Genomic DNA, 17,828 nt, shown 5'->3' with positions numbered 1-17,828 from the left:
TATGATGGTCGATTTTTTTTAGACTTGAATGGAAACCAAACTCTTTTCTGTAAACATTGTGTTTAAGATCTAACACGTGACATCTGTGACTGCATTTAACTACACTCTGGAATGAGTAACATATCAGAAGCAAGCAGATTACATTGATCATCATCATGTTTTTTTAAAAGAAGAATGTGTACAAGTTTTCTGTGAGAATTGTCACATCTCGACAGGATTACTTAATGCTTTCTTCTTTGGTGACAGACAGTCCTCCCTCAAACATCTTTAAATTGGTCCAAAAAGCTGCTCTTCACAATTTGGAGCATGAAATAGCGAGCACATAATTCTGGCGAGCACATAATTCTGGCCTTCCTCCACTGATTGACTGTGCACTTTTTAGCCCATTTTAAGATTCCGTTATTTGTATTCAAATCTTTGTTCTGCCAAGCCGTAACTATTTGAGCTTGTTCATCCTGATTGCTTGGTTCCTCAGGTCAGCTGACCAGCTGTACCTTGAGTTATTGCTGGTCCCAAACTACAAAATTAACTCCATTAGCACACTTAACAAAGTGGTTAATGCATGAGTGATCTTTAAATGGAATCAAGTTGACCTGAGTTGATTTTAGTTAAGTTGATAGGGTTACATGAAACTCCAATTTATACAAATGGTGTTGGGTGTTATGCCTGAAGTGTTTGGGGCCTTACTATTTACATCAATCTATCCATCCATCTATTTCCTATTGCGCGTGTCTTCCTGAAGGCCATAGGCAGTGCTGCCACAATTACCATAAAAACACAATTCAGTAACTTTATTGATTACTTCATTTAAGATAGAATACAAGTTACTTTATTAGTTACATTTAGCAGATGCCGACCATCCCGCTTAACTTAAAAACCTGTTTTGCCAATGATTTATTTGAGGAGTCCTTAAAAAACATTTTTAGGCATATTGGTGGAAATGAACAAGACAGAAACCTAGGAAAATTCAAATTAGAAGAACTGAGATGGACAAGATGCAATTAAAAAAAGAACAAATGGGTCCTAGAATATGGAAAATACACCAACGTCCACATCATTACTTTCCCTAGCAGGTTAAAGAATAACTCTGTGGTTTTACAGTTACAGACCACTCCTACAGCCAATTCTTATGGAAAAAATACTAAAAAAAGATGTCTATATTTAAAACCCCTCAATTATGTGTAATTGTAGGGGAGGGGGTTGACTGCCGAATGTTGGCCAGATGGGCTGAGGCTGCAAGCTGAGCTTGCATTGTGATGAGCCTGTTTCACTGGGACCAACACACTGGAGAGGGAAACATGAAGCTGGAGGGAAAAACTGCAACACAATGAATCAAATGTGTAGAAAAAGAATAGAGAAAAGAAAAGATTTCAAGGATTAGAAAAGGAATGAGAGAGAAAGAAGGAGTAGAAGGAAAAGAAGGTTCCCCTGCATTCCTTTCACCCTATCTTGTGTAGCAGGGTTATTTTTAGCAAATGCAATGCGGTGTTATAAAGGCAATCATTTTTGCCGTGCCTAAGTCATCGCTCACCATGACATCTCTGTCAAAATAAACATACGTCCACACTTTTTGCAATTAGGAAAGCAACCCTTTCGAGGGACCAAGACCCATGCCAATGTACTGGAAATCATGGCAATTTGCAAATAAAAGTGACTTTGAATTCATAACTTTTTGTATCTACTATTGAGTTCTACACATATACACAATCATCACCCATTTAGAGACAGCAACCATTCTATTTAGGTCGACGGACGGACAGACAGTTGGATTCTGTGTTTAAAGCTTATGCCTTTGTTGCCAACTAATTACCGTACTTTCCGGACTACAAGTCGCAGTTTTTTTCATAGTTTGGCCGGGGGTGCGACTTATAATCAGGAGCGACTTATATGTGAAGTTATTAACACATTATTACTTGATCATTAACACATTACTTACTATACAGTATAGTTGATCACTTGACATGTTATTATCACTTTAAACCGCATGAGGGTGCACTAGGCCAGTGGAATAATTGCAGCTTTCATTTCCAGGTATTTACAACTGGATCCAATATACAACTTAATAAAATAGCACCTTTTGTGAACATAAATCCAGATGAACGCAAACCACTTACACAGGAAGAGGAGGAGTTTGCACAAAAATGTTGAGACAAGCCCCAAAGCAATGCTGGGACAGTGCGTTCTGGACTAATGAGACAAAGATGAACCCTTACTAAAGTGAAGGGGGGCAGAATAAAGTTTGCTAATGATCCCAAACATAAAAGTTAATCAGTGAAACTCAGAGGTAATTTCAGGCCTTGGGCTTGCATAGACTCTTCTGTGACTCTTCTTCTTCTTCTATGAATTGTCCTTGATGAAAAACAACATGATGGCAAGAGAAAAATCAAGTCTACAGAAACATTTATCTCCCAATTTATCACAAGCAAACTGTTCAGTATTCAACAAGATAATGTCCAAAAGACACCAATAAAAGAACAAAGGCGTTCATCAGTGAAACCAAGCGGAAGATTTTAGAGTGACCGATCTCAATTTCCAGAACTGAGGCCTCGAAAGCATGCAATTTAACCACTTAAGGGCAGACAGAATTGAATAACCCCAGAAATAAAAACTGAAAATAGCTACAATGCAACCCCCGAAAAGCACAAAACAAGACTGCAAGGTAACTGCAGAACTGCAGAAATGACTTGCGTGTCCGAAGACATTTATTAAAAACAATAGTAATGATAATCTGCACAGTACAACCAAGGACATGTTCTAATTAAAAAGATGCATGCTTTTACGCATTGGCAGCAGCATAACTTAATTAATTCTCAGACATGCTGATGAGGTCACTCAGGCACTGTCAATTATTTTAAGTGCTTTAAGATTCAAAATTCACCAACTCTGCCATGAGAAATTAGTTTTGAGTACATTTGTGATGCCCCTGATCATTAGTTCTATGATGTTGAGTAATGGTTACTATTTCTTTGTTGTGTATTGTGTTGATTTGATGCATTTGCTGCCTCTGCCATGGTTTATCATACAGTGAGAGATGAGAAATGCAGTCGCGAGCGCTTACATTTTGATGGAATCTATGAATAAACCTGCAGCAAATATATACAGCATGTTAGACAGCAAAAGTGAATTTAGAAAATAGAAAATTCTCTAGAGAGTAATAAATGAAACTAAAAAGTTACATATGTGCACTATTAATCTAAAAATAAATATCTTACCAGTGATGAGCTCTCGAACCTCCATGTCATTAGTCTTCCTCAGGAGGCGAATGAGAGCAGGAATACCATCACAGGTTTTGATGGCCACCTTATTGTCATTGTCCTTGCCATAGGAGATGTTGCGTAAGGCACCACAAGCTTTGCGGTGGACCTCAGACTTGGGGTGGTCCAGTAGTCCCACCAGGATAGGAATTCCCTTCAGCTGGCGCACATCCTTTTTGATTTTATCATTTTCATAGCAGAGGTGCTGCAAATAGGCAGCAGCATTGGACTTGACAGGGTCAATGGGGTGGCCCAACATGGCGATAACCTCTGGTAGATCCGGATCACGCCAACGTGGATCCTTACGAATGCTATCAATTGAAGGTGAACGGCGACCTCCCATATGGTCCAGACTGGCCATGCTCCCTCGCTCTGGTTGCGCCAGTGGCGCACAATACATGCCATGGATGTACGGATGGCGTTCATCAATCAGCTCTGTATCAATGGGCTCTTCTGGGTAGCCTCTGGAAAATACAGACAAAGAGGACAATAAAGATCAGAGGAATTGGGGGGGGCTAAATACAGGGGGACTGCAATTTGTCTGAGAGCAGAATTAGCTCGTCAGTGAGACAGAGAAACTGAGGCCAATGACTAATGAGGAGGTGAAAGCAAGGTGAAACGATGTGGGTGTTAAAACGCAGTAGTGTGCATAGAGGACATGGAAATTCTGTATGAGGTTTGAATTTGCTCCAAATTGGTGAGAAAGTAATAAAAAATATTTTTTTTTTCCTCAAGAAAAATCTTAAAGCAAAAATTCATTAAAGGGAGAGAGTGAAGTCAAAAATGTTTTTTACGTTAATACAGTAGAATATATATATATATGCCCTGCACATTTTTTGTATTCTGATATTCATATTGTGGAATATGAAATAAGTTTTTATCCACTTCAGGCGGTGATCGTTTTGACACTTGTCGTGGACTTAAAATGGCATCAGAGTGCCTAATAGCTCAGCTTGCAAATGTCGCATGACCGAACACAGAAAACAGGTGAACCGTGAGCCGGCACGTGAGCCAGTAACAAAACAACTTGATTTTAAATTGAGCTTATTGGCTGTCAGAATTTTAAGAAAGGCCTGTGTTGGTATGCTTAAAAATGCCAAATATTAAGCTCTCTCTTGTTGTCACTCCTTGCTGTGGTCTGATTATTAATGCGCCGCATCAGCTCATCTGACACAGCCAGCAAAGGGATGGATTTTTGGATTTCCCTCAGTGCTACTGGCATATGATTGTGTGGACAGATGGGACAAAAGTTTAGTATAGTTATTTGGAAGGCACACACAACACTGTGTGCGGAGAACAAAAAGGCACAGCACACTATCTTTAAAAACTTATTCCGACAATTATGTATCATAGAGGGAGGATCATTGTTCGGGACTGCTTTCGTTTCTCAGGTCCTAAATAGATTGTATTATCAAAGGAAGAATTAATTTCCCAAGTTTAATCAGACATTTCGCTGTAGAACTTGAAACCATCTGTCTGCAATTTAACGCTCAGAGATTTGGCTGATGCAGCCACAGACCGACTCAAAGCGCACAAGTAAAACGACTCAAAGCGCACAAGTAAATCAACAACTTAATGGCTTTAACAGAAGAAAATGGTCCTTCTGGAGTGGCCCAGTCTTGGTCTGAACCTGAGGGAGATGCTCTGGCATGACCTCGAACTGAAACAGATTTGTAAAGTGGAATGGCTGAAAATCTCTTGTGACAGGAGCAGGTCTGATCTAAAACCGTTTCTCGTCATCAGTACATAAGTTCACCTACTGTTGGGTTCAATAAAAATTAGGAATTAAGAATTCAAGATAATTCAAAATGTTTCACATATGTTTACTTGCAACGATATTCATGATTATGATTACATGATGCAGGGTTGTTTGGCAGAATAATTTTGAGGAATGGACCTTAGTGATGGTACATCTCGGAGTATGAGATTTGTTTATCTTGTTTAATGATCCAACTGGCGTTTTCAGCATCAGTGATATTTGATGTATGATGGTTTAGTTGAGCAACAAAATAGTGGCCAACGGTGGTGGGTGGCACACATTTCCAGTGAGACATCAAGCTTGAATTATTTTTGTGTTCATTATGCATTTTCACAGTCCCTAGCAGGCAGGGACGTAAAAAGTAAAAGCTCCATGCGGCATCGTCCTGGAAATCTTCTGTATTCCTCAGATATTTTGCTTCCAGAAGCCCTGCAGTAACACACCAGCTTTTATGGTTAGAGTCAGATTCTGTTGCTGGGGGAATTGATACAATGCAAATTGCTTGAGCAACGAAATAAGATACGACTCTATATCGCCAATTCAGCTAGATGGAAAAAGGAATGAACAGATAATGAGCGAGAATCTATGACAGTCCAAATTTGCATGCACTACAAACCCAAAAATGAGATAAGAGTGAAGAGTAGAAAAGTGCTAAGTAACTTTGGTTGTCACATGTAATGTCAAATGCAGCACATTTTCATGAATACCACTTACAGTATGTATGCTTAAATGTCGTCATTTGGTCCGTCAACAATGATTAAAAGTTCCAGAGAAGCCATGAAAAAAACTGTTGGAAGGCCCTGAAAAGCCTCAATTCAAATGATTGCAATGAATCTTTTAAAATACAACAAGTCTGAGGTTTGGCTATATGTACGTAAAACACTTTCCTAAAATGAGTTGCCAATAAGTGCTTCCTTAGCTTCCTTAACATGCTCCGATTCTCTGAGGACGTCATCCAGTTTTGGATATCTGTGTTGCTACTGAAGGAAGATAATTCTACTCCAAGCAATGTCAGATCCTTACCAATAACACATTCTTCCCTTCTCCACAGTTATCAACCATGTTTCTGCCAAATTTTCACCACAGAGGAGATCAACATTTTCACAGCTCTCAGTTTAAGGTCTTGGCCAACGTGACCAGGCTTTTGGTGAAACAAACGTCATGCGGCTGGCTGAGTGATGGGAATGTCATGATTTGCATTTAAATTGGCGTCATTGTGTGTACACGGAGGGGTTTATTCAGCAGGACGTGAAAGGGCTCTGGGCTTTCGGCCCTAATGATGATTACAGTACGTCGTGTTGATAAGGCTGCTAAACAGTCAGGTTATTTGTACGTGCACTCGTCTATGAATGCATTGGCAATTTTTTTAAGAGGTGGTGAACGTATGATAACTATATTCACAGTGTTTTAAATGATTATTTATATAGGATTTGACTTGGATAATTGTGCATACATTTTTGCATCTGTTTTATTTTTCTTTTCTGTTTAAATCACTGATGTGAAGTTGAGACAGGGATAATAATTTGTTTCCTAGGTGACACTAATTCTCGGAACATTACTTAAAGCCTGTATCCCACTGAGTTGGAAAGGTTTGCAAGTGTTTGCAAAGGTAGTGAATGTTTGCGAATTTGTCATCAGTTTGTCATCAATTTGTCATAACGCGCCTTCGGGGTTAATGTGATTCCCAAATTCTGGACCCCAAAGTCCACATATAGTCGAGGCTCAGCTGTATATGGAATATTATCGTTAATGTAATCGGAACACAGTCTTGCAGGTACTATAAATCATACTTTCACTATCCTACCAATTATTTTTGCCATCCTTTGAGGAAAAAGCTGTCCTTGACCCATGTCTCTGGTATCTCTTGAAAAACGAGGAACTTGAAAGGATTCAAATTTGTCCAAATGTTTTCATCTCTTCAGTGTGAGCATTTAAGTGAATGTGGCCAACGTATCATACAGCTTTTCCCTGAATTCTGGTTGGCTTCTTTTTTTATGATGCAAAACGCTTGGCTGAGCAACAGCAAAAATGGCCACAAAACAGCAAGCCTGGATTGTTTATGGGTTAGTCTTTGTCAGTGCTCTGCATAATATTATTCCCAGCCACGGCTGGCTGATTTCATTATTTCAAATAGACAGAAAATGTTTTTCTATTATTTAGGGGATTCTTCAGGGTTAGCTCAAACATGATAAACAGGAAGCAAAGTATCAAACAGACAATGCAGGTCTCTGAGGAAATCTTTCGGCAGGATGAAGGAAGAAGTGGGGGGTGCGGGTGGTGGTGACGGGGTAAGGAAGAAGAAGAAGAGAAGGAGGAGGTGGAGCTGCCTGGTGACAGATCACTTCCATGGGCCAACCCCTACAGACACGACTTGATTAGAATGTGACAAGCCAACTCTCAATTAAGAAACGCGTGTGTATGTGTGTGTCTGTGTGTGCCTGTGTGTATGTGGTGACCCCAAGATGCAGGTGGCCAGGTGCAGGTTGCCCAAGGAGAAATGAGCCATTAGAGATTGTCTGGTAGACATCCCAAAAGTCTGACCCAGTTCAAAAGAATCTATTAATCACACTGGCATGAAGACACACACATATGCAGAACCGTGGCAGTGGAAACACACTGACTCACGCATAACGGATGGGTGAGGGAAATTGCAGTGGGATGTAGTCACGGACAGATAACTGATGGGTCAGGAGAGGAAGCTAAAGGAGACTGTCAAGTGTGTTAAGAGCTAAAAGTCTCAGCAGAGACAAATGGAAAAGAGTTGATCCACCTTCAACTCTTGTACCAAAAGAGTACTGCAGTCAGCTCATCAGCAAGCTCTTCAGAACCCAGAATATAATCCTAATCATTTGAATCAAATGTGTTGTAGGAGGGACACTTCCAAAACAGGCTCTCTTTGACTGGAGTTGTCTACCTCTGAGTTTGAGTTTGTTTCATCATTTAAGCCACGGATGGTCAAACTGTTTTTTTCCCAAGGGCCACATATTAAATAATCGATGAAGACAAGGGCAGTTTTGACATCTTTAATTTAACACTATAAAGACACGTGGTTCTGTATTTCTTTTTATATACACTCTATAGTTGAGGCGGCCGCACAGTGGAGTTTGCATGTTTTTCCCGTGTCTGCGTGGGTTTCCTACAGGTACTCTGGTTTCCTCCCACAGTCCAAAGATTTGCATGGTTAGTTAATTGACCACTCAAAACTGTCCTTAGTTGTAAATTTCTGTTTGTGTATGTGTGCCCTGCGATTGGCTGGCAACCAGTTTAGGGTGTTCCCCACCTACTACCCGAAGTCAGCAGACCTGCAACCCTTGTGAGGATGAAGCTGTTTGGGATGAATGGACGGATGGAGTTGAAAACAGAGAGGCAATCAACAATGATTACAAATGCTTCACAAAGATAGTTGTAAATGGAAACAGAACCAAGGTATAGAATGATTAATTAGCGTTTTTCAGGGCTTCACTGCCTCATTTACAAGCCTGTCACCACTTATTACTCAGAGAAGGCTTGTTGGGTGAAATTCATTTGTAAGGGTATACCTGTATTTAAAGTCAAATGGCTGTCATTGTCTCTTACGTGGAGCTGTTGTTTTCTTTGAAATTGTACGCTCTGCTTCTGTCTCATCATTTGACTTTTTTCTTCTTTCTGCAGATGCTCTCGAAAGACGTTTGTCTTATGACCAATTTTTGATAGCTTGTGGGCTCATTTTTTTACAAACTGTATCACAAGTCAAAGAAAAGGCGGCTTCTCCAGATTTTTAAATTCATTCAGACTCTTTACCATCAAGAAAATATTTTTGGTTTATTGTCCCTGTGTGGGATGGTTCTAAATAGCCCAAAGAACGGCAGGGGTCCACGGGACGCTAGTTGGGGACAAGCAGACCAGACCTCTAATTTCCTGCAAAACCCTAATTGTTTCACCAAGAAATTTGTTACATTTGTATACATCCAAGTTCATTGGAAGAGTTTAGATTAGTCTGTTCCAGCAAAACTGTATCGCAGGGAACAAAGCAAAGTCCACAAAGCATGCAAGCCTGCACAGAACCCTGACCAAAAGGCAATCAAACACCTTTGAGATCAACTACAACAAACACAGTGAGTCATCAGGCCCTCTCTCAGGTCCAACATAAGTGGCGCCTGACCTCGCAAATGTGCTTCCAACTGAATAAAACAATTCCCACAGACACACTCCAACAACTTACGAGAGGAATATAAGGCGATAAAGCTACAAAACTGAACACTCAACACATTATCGCAATTGTTTGTTTTTCCATCCGCACTCTGATTTTTTTTTATATTGCGTTGTATGGCTTATAGGTCACATTCACATTAATGGTGCAAAAAGTTTTGAAATTACTTTTCTTGGTCTCTTTTTTTTTTTTATCACAAACACTTACCATTTGAACGGTACAGTGTAATCTTTTTTATTCCCTGTATATATGGTAATAAAACTTGATAAAATAAGATTTAATATTTAACATTCATGGGGAAGAAAACTGTCTCACCCAAACCAAATGGTCAATCAGTTGAGCCCACAAATTTGTCCATAAATTTTTCAAACAAAAAAGTACTAACGCACAAAAAGTAGGCTACGATTCACACAAGTCATGAATAAGAAACACGCGAAAAGGATATCGCAACCACATTATGCATTTCTCCTCACCTGACTCTGGGCCCATCACGAAGTGGTTCCCTATGGGTGCGACCCCGGTTGGCTCCTTTTAGTGTGCGTCGGTTAGCGGTGGAATAGTCAGGTTCGAGCTCATATGGCTCCTCATCCTCAGGGCCAAAGCTGCGACGATCATCTTCCAGGCCATATGGTTCGGCCTGAAAGCGCTCAGGCTGGGAGCGATTCAGGTCAACAGTGCTGCTACCCATAGGCACCTGGGGTTGGGCCACATGGCCATAGTCATCCTTACGAATGGGCAGTGTATAGCTGTTCTCTGGCCGGTAGCTATTCGGCATGTAGGGGTAGCGAGGCGGACGGAAGTTGACGCCTCGTGACAGGCTGCCGTAGTTGTCCGCCAAATCAGTGTAGCCGTCATGCAGACCGTAGTGGCGAATGTACTGACTCTCTGGCGTCTCACCGTAGGAATCATTGTAGGAGTTGTTGTAAGAGCGTGTCAAGGTGGATGAGGCTTGAGGCGTGATGAAGCGATCGCCCCCATTCTTGATATAACGCCGGTCAATGGAGTCGGTGTAGCTTCCCAATGGGGATGAACCCTCTGGCATGGGCAAGCCATCAGGGCCAAGAGGAACCTGACGCACAGTCCGTGTGGTCACCGTCTTCACCATTTTGGTCACCTGCAGAGGAATTCAGACACACGTGTCATACAATTGGACAGAAAAAGGTTTTTGCATCCAAGAAATAACACTACCGTGCAGCATCGAAAACAATGAAAGCCATGCTCCTTTCTTACAAAAGCTTTTAGACACTCGTGGCACACCATGCAGAAAGAGAGGAAAAAATGTCAATGGTTGTGTATAGATTCCAAAAGTATTAAGTCAATGTAGGAATAGCCATGAGTCACGCCGTAAAGATCGGTTCCGTTTCATTGACACAAATCAAAATAAATCGTAGCTTACATTAACCATATTGTTTGGCTGCCATATTGAAATGTTTTGTTAGAGAGATATCTGAGTGTTACAGCACCAACAGACTGAATCTTTCATCCCATGAGGGAGTAGGGAGAACTGTACTGTGTTATTTAGAGCTATATTACCATGACAAGCAAACTTTCATGTAGCTATCGCTCACACTCAATTCATTCAATAGCTTCAGAATTATTCTTTCGCCGAGTCTTACTGATGACACAGAGCAAACAAACACCATTACCTGTGTTATTCAGGTTGTAAAAACCAATTTGCCGCCCAGTAAATACTGTTGAGGTCAATAATTACCTATTGCATTGCCTGCTATATAATAATCTCCAAATTAATTATGCTAATTAAAATAAATTGTCCTCAGCAGTGGTGCCGTTCTGATGCATTTTGTTTCGTATCGGACAGGGTTTTGAGTCATTCCATCTTGACTGCAAGAAATCAATAATAATGAATGAAACATTATTTCAATGCTACAATGGTGTGCGTGGAAAAAAGGACCAATGATATCTGTTTGTGTGCCTTCATGCTAGATGGATGGATGATTAAGGTTGATGAAACCAAAACAATGCAGACATTACATGCCTTGAAGGCTTGAGTACACTCCAAATGTGAGTCTTAACAAAAAACCCATTTCAGGAATTCCAAGTTCCTACTTAATTAGTAGTGAATGTGGTTGTAGTGCTATTCTGCGTATTCTTTGAAAAATTAAAAATAAAAAGCTTATTTGCTTGTTCCAAATTAAGTCTGTGACCTTGAAAGGAAAAGTGCACTTTCCTACTTTTACTATGGAAGCAGCTGATATGAGAACGTTATTCCCTAATGGGGAATAATAGTCAGATTGCCTTTAGTTCATTTTTACAAATGTCTTCCTGACAATGTATGATTTGTATTCTGCTTGTTGTAGATAAGAGGGCAACTAATGTTTCTGATTTGTCCCAGCAGCAGTGAAGGTTGCAACCCTCACAGGACTCAAGAACAACTTTTTATGTTTGAGTTGACAAAGCTTTTCCACATTTCATGGAGAGGTGGAAGTGCGAAAAGAGAAGTGCAAACTGTATATAAACGACAGACAGGCTTTGTGCTTGGAAAATCTGAACTGCGCTTTAAAAGACTCTAAAGTCGACAGGCATGCCATTTATGTTTACCAACTGATCAAAGGGAGAAAAAGACTGCAGGCAAACTGTCCACTTTAGGTAAAAGGTTTCACAACCTCCGCAGCACTGACTTTTTTCAGAGCTTAAATGTGATCAAATAAGGTAGCAACTCAGTTTTTTAGGAAGTCAAATGTTAGTATTGACTCGAAATACGTTAAGATGGGAGGGGTAGCAAAATGCACAGGAGAAAATCAAACAGGGTTCCGCATTCTTTACTGGCTCTGCGTCATATGGAGGACTGTTGAAGATGGAGACTGGTGTGGGTGTCCTAGTGGCAGGCCTTGACTCCACTACCAAGCTCTCTGTCACTGGTACTGAATGATAGGTGCAGAGGGTAACAGTTTTGACCACTTTGGTCACCTAGAGTTGAAGGATGCGTATCAGCCAAGTGTATAGTAAACAGTGGCATAAGCTATTTTACTGACTGACACATTTGAATGTTGGGACTATGACAAGAAAAGCTGGCGTCAATGGGAAGAGAAATGGAGTAAGGTTTATCTTAAAGGAGGAGTTCTTTTACAATGTCCTGGGGGTGTAGATGTTTTTAGACTGACTGATTAGCAAAGAAATTTCAAAGTTGTTATCAGAGTTGCAGACAGAATTTCAGGAGCGATTGCAGCCCCGAGTGTGTCGCGTAATAGGAATACAAGTACGATGCCGTAAAAAAACATTCTGAAAGTTAACCAGCAGACAAATGAAATCTGAACAAAAGTAAACATGGGAAAGTCGAGATGACAAGTGGCAGAGTTTCTGGATCTACAACATTTGCAACCACAGAGATGTTTTGCTCGAGTTCTCCCCTCAAATAGTTGTCTGCTTTTCTCCTCAAAGTGACTTCCAAATAACACTCCATATAAGCTCCCAGGGATGGCTAACCCTTTTAAAAATGTGTCCTTCCTTTCCCCATACTCGCCGGCATAGCTTTTAATTGGTGTTGTAATGCACACAACATCCCTAAGAAGTTCTCCTTGTGACTACATAAAGTCATGTGCGGCCGCTTTCCTCATAGTAAACACACTGGAGGGCATTGGGTGCCCCTAATGCTGGATTAAGCCAGACTTTATAATTACACATTCTACTGACTGGGATCACCATGCAGTGTTTGCCACTCTTCTGCAAGTCAACATCAGATGACCAAATCCATAAAATGGTGAATCAAGATTTGTATAATGGAGAAAATCATTTGAGCCACAGAAAAGTTCAAGAAAAAATGAGAAATGCAGATAGTCACTAAAAATAAATGAAGCTGTGACCACACAGTAGATAAATGGTTTGTTTCCACAGTGAAGGTTTCAGCCAAGTTAAATCCGGCAACATACTACACCCGCTTGGTTAGAGAGCACTGTTGAAGTGCACTTGAGAAAAGGGCAAGGTATTGAACCCCCAACTGCTAGGTTGCTCATTTGGTTAATTCTGTCTTTGGTTTGTTTTATCAGTAATTTTGGCCTAATTGTATGTAGCATATTCATGTTCAAAATCAAGGGGCTAACAAGTCACAGAATACATTTTTATTCAATTTTTTTTTTCAATTCAAGCTCAATTCAAGCTAAGCTAACATGAATAAAGACAAACTGAATGAATTGCCAGAAAATGTCAAAATTCAGAAACCCAACTCTGACAAATACACCTCAATTAGTCTCAACTCAATTGGAAAAAAATAATTATTTGCTGAAAACATGTTTATAATCCAAAGCTATAAAGACAAAGTGAAGCAATCTGTTTTCCTCTCTTCCCTGCTTGTCTTTAATACTCTCTAATACTATAAATTGTAGTATATAGCAAGTAGTACAGTACAGTTCGAGCAGCAAATGGTTGAAGAGAGAGCGTCTAAAACGTGGTTTCATTAGTGATGCTGCATATCACTTTTTAACAGGACATCTAGGAGAACATCGAGAATCACTTTAAAATGTCAAAATTATTCAAAAGTGGAGATTCAAAATATATTCAAAGGAGCGCCAATATATAAACAATGCATCAGATCTATCCATCCACGTGGACTTTTGGACTTTTGTGAAAGAAAAACAAAATGACAACCTTTGAATCTTACCTTGGTTTCTGTGCGGCGTGTGGTCCCATCATCCGAAGTGACCACCGAAACATGGGAAGTAGGGGTCCCGGGGTCCTCCTCTATGGTGACTGTCTCTTCCACCACTTCCGGCGGCTCCTGCATCATGGCCAGAGAAGTGGCGTTGCTGGGGCTCTGCTCCTGCACAATGAGGGAAAGTCAATGCATTTATTGATTGTTTTTGACAATAAATTGGAGCGGGAAAAGCACATCTAGGTAAAGTTTTTTTTTTATGTTTGAAGCTTATCCTGGACAAATTCTACTTTAAATACATGCTTCAAAGCTTCATGTTATAAAGCAAAGAGCATAAGAAGACTCGACACTGAACATCATGATTGCCCCTCCTGCTGTCAGCCATAGTGGCTCCTACTGTGCAGCGTACTGTTTGTGATCCCCTTATGACCCACATCTACAAAGTTACTGATCCGCTTCTGCCAGAACAGCACAGTAGACACACTGTCGATAGACGTTCAAGTGTGCGCATTCTCCCGAGTCTAACAACAGAAAAAACACTCGGCGCGGCCTTAAGAGCACGAGCATCAAGATAATATGCACTAAAGTATTCAATGTTGGTTGGTGAAGTGGAGGTCAAATCTTGTTCATCCAAAATATATTTGGGGCTACGACCACTATCTGAGAAAAAATGTAATATTAAGTTACAACACTGAAAATATTGGATAATCATAAAACAGAACAATGCAATGATGGAGTGTCAAGCGGGGGTGAAGAATGTACAAATCACAAGACATGAGTAGTAAATTTAGTAAAAGAGGAAGAAATGAGAAGTTTTATTCTAAAACAGTATACATATTTTTACTTCTGATTATTATTAAGGTTTTATGAGGAGCAAAAATCCTCAATTTCCCTTTACAATAAATGCAAAAGTACGAGTCAGTTCTTTCAACAGTATTCTCTAAATTTAAATACCTTGTTGTTTTGGCATGTGTAGAGCAAAATAAAAGAAGCCAAATGATCCACAAATGAATCCCGGTTATAATTGGTATTGGCAGTTTTCCTTATTTACTTATGAAAGACGACTGTAAAATGACTGCAACGCCTCACACTTTAATTTTAAAGTGGTTCTTCCTAGCAAAAGGAAGTATGACTATGAGTTTGAAAGAAAAGAAAAAAAAAAGGCTTCAGGAAAGAATGGAAGTACAACTCTCACCACCTGGCCCTTGTGAGTGTGAAAAGCTGAACTTCCTGCTTATTTTTCTGCTGATGGATACAAATATAAAGATACTATTGGGATGTACGCCACTGCTGTGGATAAATGACAACAATACAGTCCTTCTAATGGAGCAAGGAAAGATAGTGTTTCTGGCAATTACTGATTTAAAAAAATGAATGATATAACCAGAGAATGTTCACATGTATGATTTTGGTCTACTGAGTAGCTATTTAGAACCTCAAGATGTTTTACATGTTGCCAAGCGGTGACCAAAACACCAGCGGCCTCAAAGCTTCCAGCACAGTTTTCAAAATGTGTATGCCACCATTGTATTGTTGGAAGAGGAGCTTCGAACGATATCAAAGTGTTTTAGGATCCTATTTGAAGTACCTGTACTGTTTAAGCGAATGAGTATCAAGTAATGTCCTGTAACTACAAAGCATAGACATTTACAATACATAAATAAAATTTAAGGGGTGGCAATTCGTCACATCTCAGTGGTCTGTTGTGTTTTTCAAGATGCCCCTTTTGTTTTCATCACATAACTTGGGCGCCACTGTTTGCCTGACACAGTGTCACTAAATCCAAATGTTTATCTGTTGGTCGCGGTGGTGATGCTTTTTTTATTTTCTTTAGACAAAATCCTCGTTAAATTGCACCGCTCGCATTGCAAACTTCCAATTTAAATGCCCTTGATGGATGACCTGATCTCATTTATTGTTTGTATGCCTAGTTTAAACAAAACAATGAACATGAAACTTTTCTATTTACCTGCTCCTCTCAATCCAGTAATGGGCAATTACACCTCTGAACTAAACAGAGTTGGGTCATTATACTTTCAAAAGGCCCATTAATGGAAATTAGCCACTGGGAAAGCTGTGTCAAGTGAGATGCATTTGTTTGCAGTGCACAATTGCTACCAAAATGTCAATTTCTAGAATTGACTCCTGCACAGAAAAGAACAGCACAGAAAAGTGTCCTTCGAGTGGCTAAGCATTTGAAAAATCGTCATTACTGCTTACACGGTGTTCATTCTAAAACACATATTTTTTGTTCATTTTCCTGACTAGTTCTTGCAATTATCAGTGGGGAAAAAAACAAATAACAATTATGATGAGATCACCTTAACAATCCTTTTATACCCATGGCAGCTAAAGCTCCAATGGTATATTTGCAGCATGTTTTTTTTAATCATTATTAATAACTATTATTTTACTGTACTGCCAAAGATTTTTCAGAGGTTATTTTGACACCTTCTGACACCCTGAATTGGCCTACCCATCTGACTTCACATGATTCCTTCCTAGAAAAATGAAATCTGAAATCTATATTTAACTTCAATCCTGTATGCATAATTTGTAACACAGTTTGAAAAACAACAACGGTCTGTTGCTGCTGTGCTCTTTGCGTCTTCTTGTTAGCTCTCTGCTAATAAAAGTTTTACAAACTAACAACAATTCCGTGGCTCTATTTACAAGCTCACTGGATGAACCTAGAGAAGAGGCCGTCAAAACAGAGCGTGTAAAATAAGAGATACAATCCTAGACTCGTTTGAAAAAGAGCCGTTGGCAAAACATCAGGAGCAGAGGGATGAGATCCTTAGAGTCTCGCTGTCAAACTTGATGATCCAAGCTTCCCGCTGTGCCTCTGGTTTACGTTCCTTGCTCGCTTCTCCTCATCTCTGCTTGCAGTAAGGGGAATTTAGGAGTTCAATTTAACAAGTCCAACTCATGAATTTGTGATTAAAAGCTGTCTAGTAATAGGCTAGCTCGGCTGCCTACGAGGATGCTTTGGGGCGCAAGGGCAGGATATATTGAGCTAAGACACTTGAAGTCAAAAAGATAAGCTAGTTAGTCAGATAGTTGTGGAACCTAATAGTTATGGTGGATTAACATTAATTGCTCTAAAGAGAATTATTTTATAATTTGAAATTGCAAGGACATAACTACTGTATCCTGATCCAAATCTATGCATTATTGGATATACTATCGTCAAATCATCTGACTAGAGCATAACACATCGCACATCTGGTTGTACTGAACTTTCATCAAAACAGAGTGTCAGCAAACCTGAATCAAGAACAATGCCAAACAACATAATTTAATTTTTCTAATTTTTTGTAAACATTTATTGTGCAGATCTCAAATGATAAATGTACACAGAGGCCACTCCATGCGATAAAATAAAAATTATTCTCTTTTTTTCGGCCTTGGCGTGTGTGTTTGTGTGTTATATCTCTTGTCACTTATTAATTTGCTGTTCACCGTTAGTTATTCGCATCTGCAATTGCCATTCCAGTGAGACTTCAGTGAAAAGAATCCTGGAGTACCAAGCATTTATCCGAGTTAATCTACCGCCCATCCCTCTCCGTAACGTTTTTGACTTCCCTGTAACAGCGGAAAAAATAGAAACTACCCGCAACAAAATACAGCCAAACTGGAAAATATAGTCTCTCTGAGAACATCACTCATATATAGCAGTTAAATAGAATGATATTGAAATCTACAATTTGCATTTGACGCTGATTGCACAAATTACATATTTAAGCATGAGTGCCCTTGGGTCAGCTCATGTAGAGTACATGACATTAAACAGATCACAAGGGGACATATGGCTTCTTAAAAGTGACTAATCCGAGGCCATGATGGATTGCTGTGCAGGGAAAACGCACAGAGGGAGGGGGAAAAGACGGTGGGAGATCAGCGATACAGCAGTGTCGATTAGCAGCAACCTTCTATTTGCTATCAATCAACATGCATTAATTTGTATGCATTCAATTCAATTCAGATTTATTGTCCTTACAAGTGCAACGAAGTGCCGAC

The 17,828-nt window shown here is 39.8% G+C and overlaps 1 protein-coding gene across 15 annotated transcripts in view; it reads right to left on the bottom strand.

Moving 5' to 3' along the window:
- The window catches only part of arvcfb (ARVCF delta catenin family member b), a 136,864-nt gene that overhangs the window by 33,964 nt on the left and 85,072 nt on the right, over window positions 1-17,828 (bottom strand). For 11 of the 15 annotated variants that reach the window (XM_037258397.1, XM_037258396.1, XM_037258403.1 and 8 more), the window contains 4 exons: window positions 13,818-13,976; window positions 11,987-12,130; window positions 9,676-10,316; window positions 3,213-3,718 (listed from right to left, as the gene is read on the bottom strand). In XM_037258397.1, coding sequence (XP_037114292.1) covers window positions 3,213-3,718; window positions 9,676-10,316; window positions 11,987-12,130; window positions 13,818-13,976 — 1,450 coding nt within the window. Of the gene's footprint in view, window positions 1-3,212; window positions 3,719-9,675; window positions 10,317-11,986; window positions 12,131-13,817; window positions 13,977-14,762; window positions 14,940-17,828 lie in introns of those variants that run through there. The other 4 variants (XM_037258405.1, XM_037258407.1, XM_037258411.1 and 1 more) reach the window with 2 other exon arrangements.

The sequence above is a fragment of the Syngnathus acus genome, chromosome 9, assembly GCF_901709675.1.
Source record: "Syngnathus acus chromosome 9, fSynAcu1.2, whole genome shotgun sequence".
Classification (NCBI taxonomy): Eukaryota; Metazoa; Chordata; class Actinopteri; order Syngnathiformes; family Syngnathidae; genus Syngnathus; species Syngnathus acus.
This window is presented reverse-complemented; position numbering and strand designations above follow the sequence as displayed.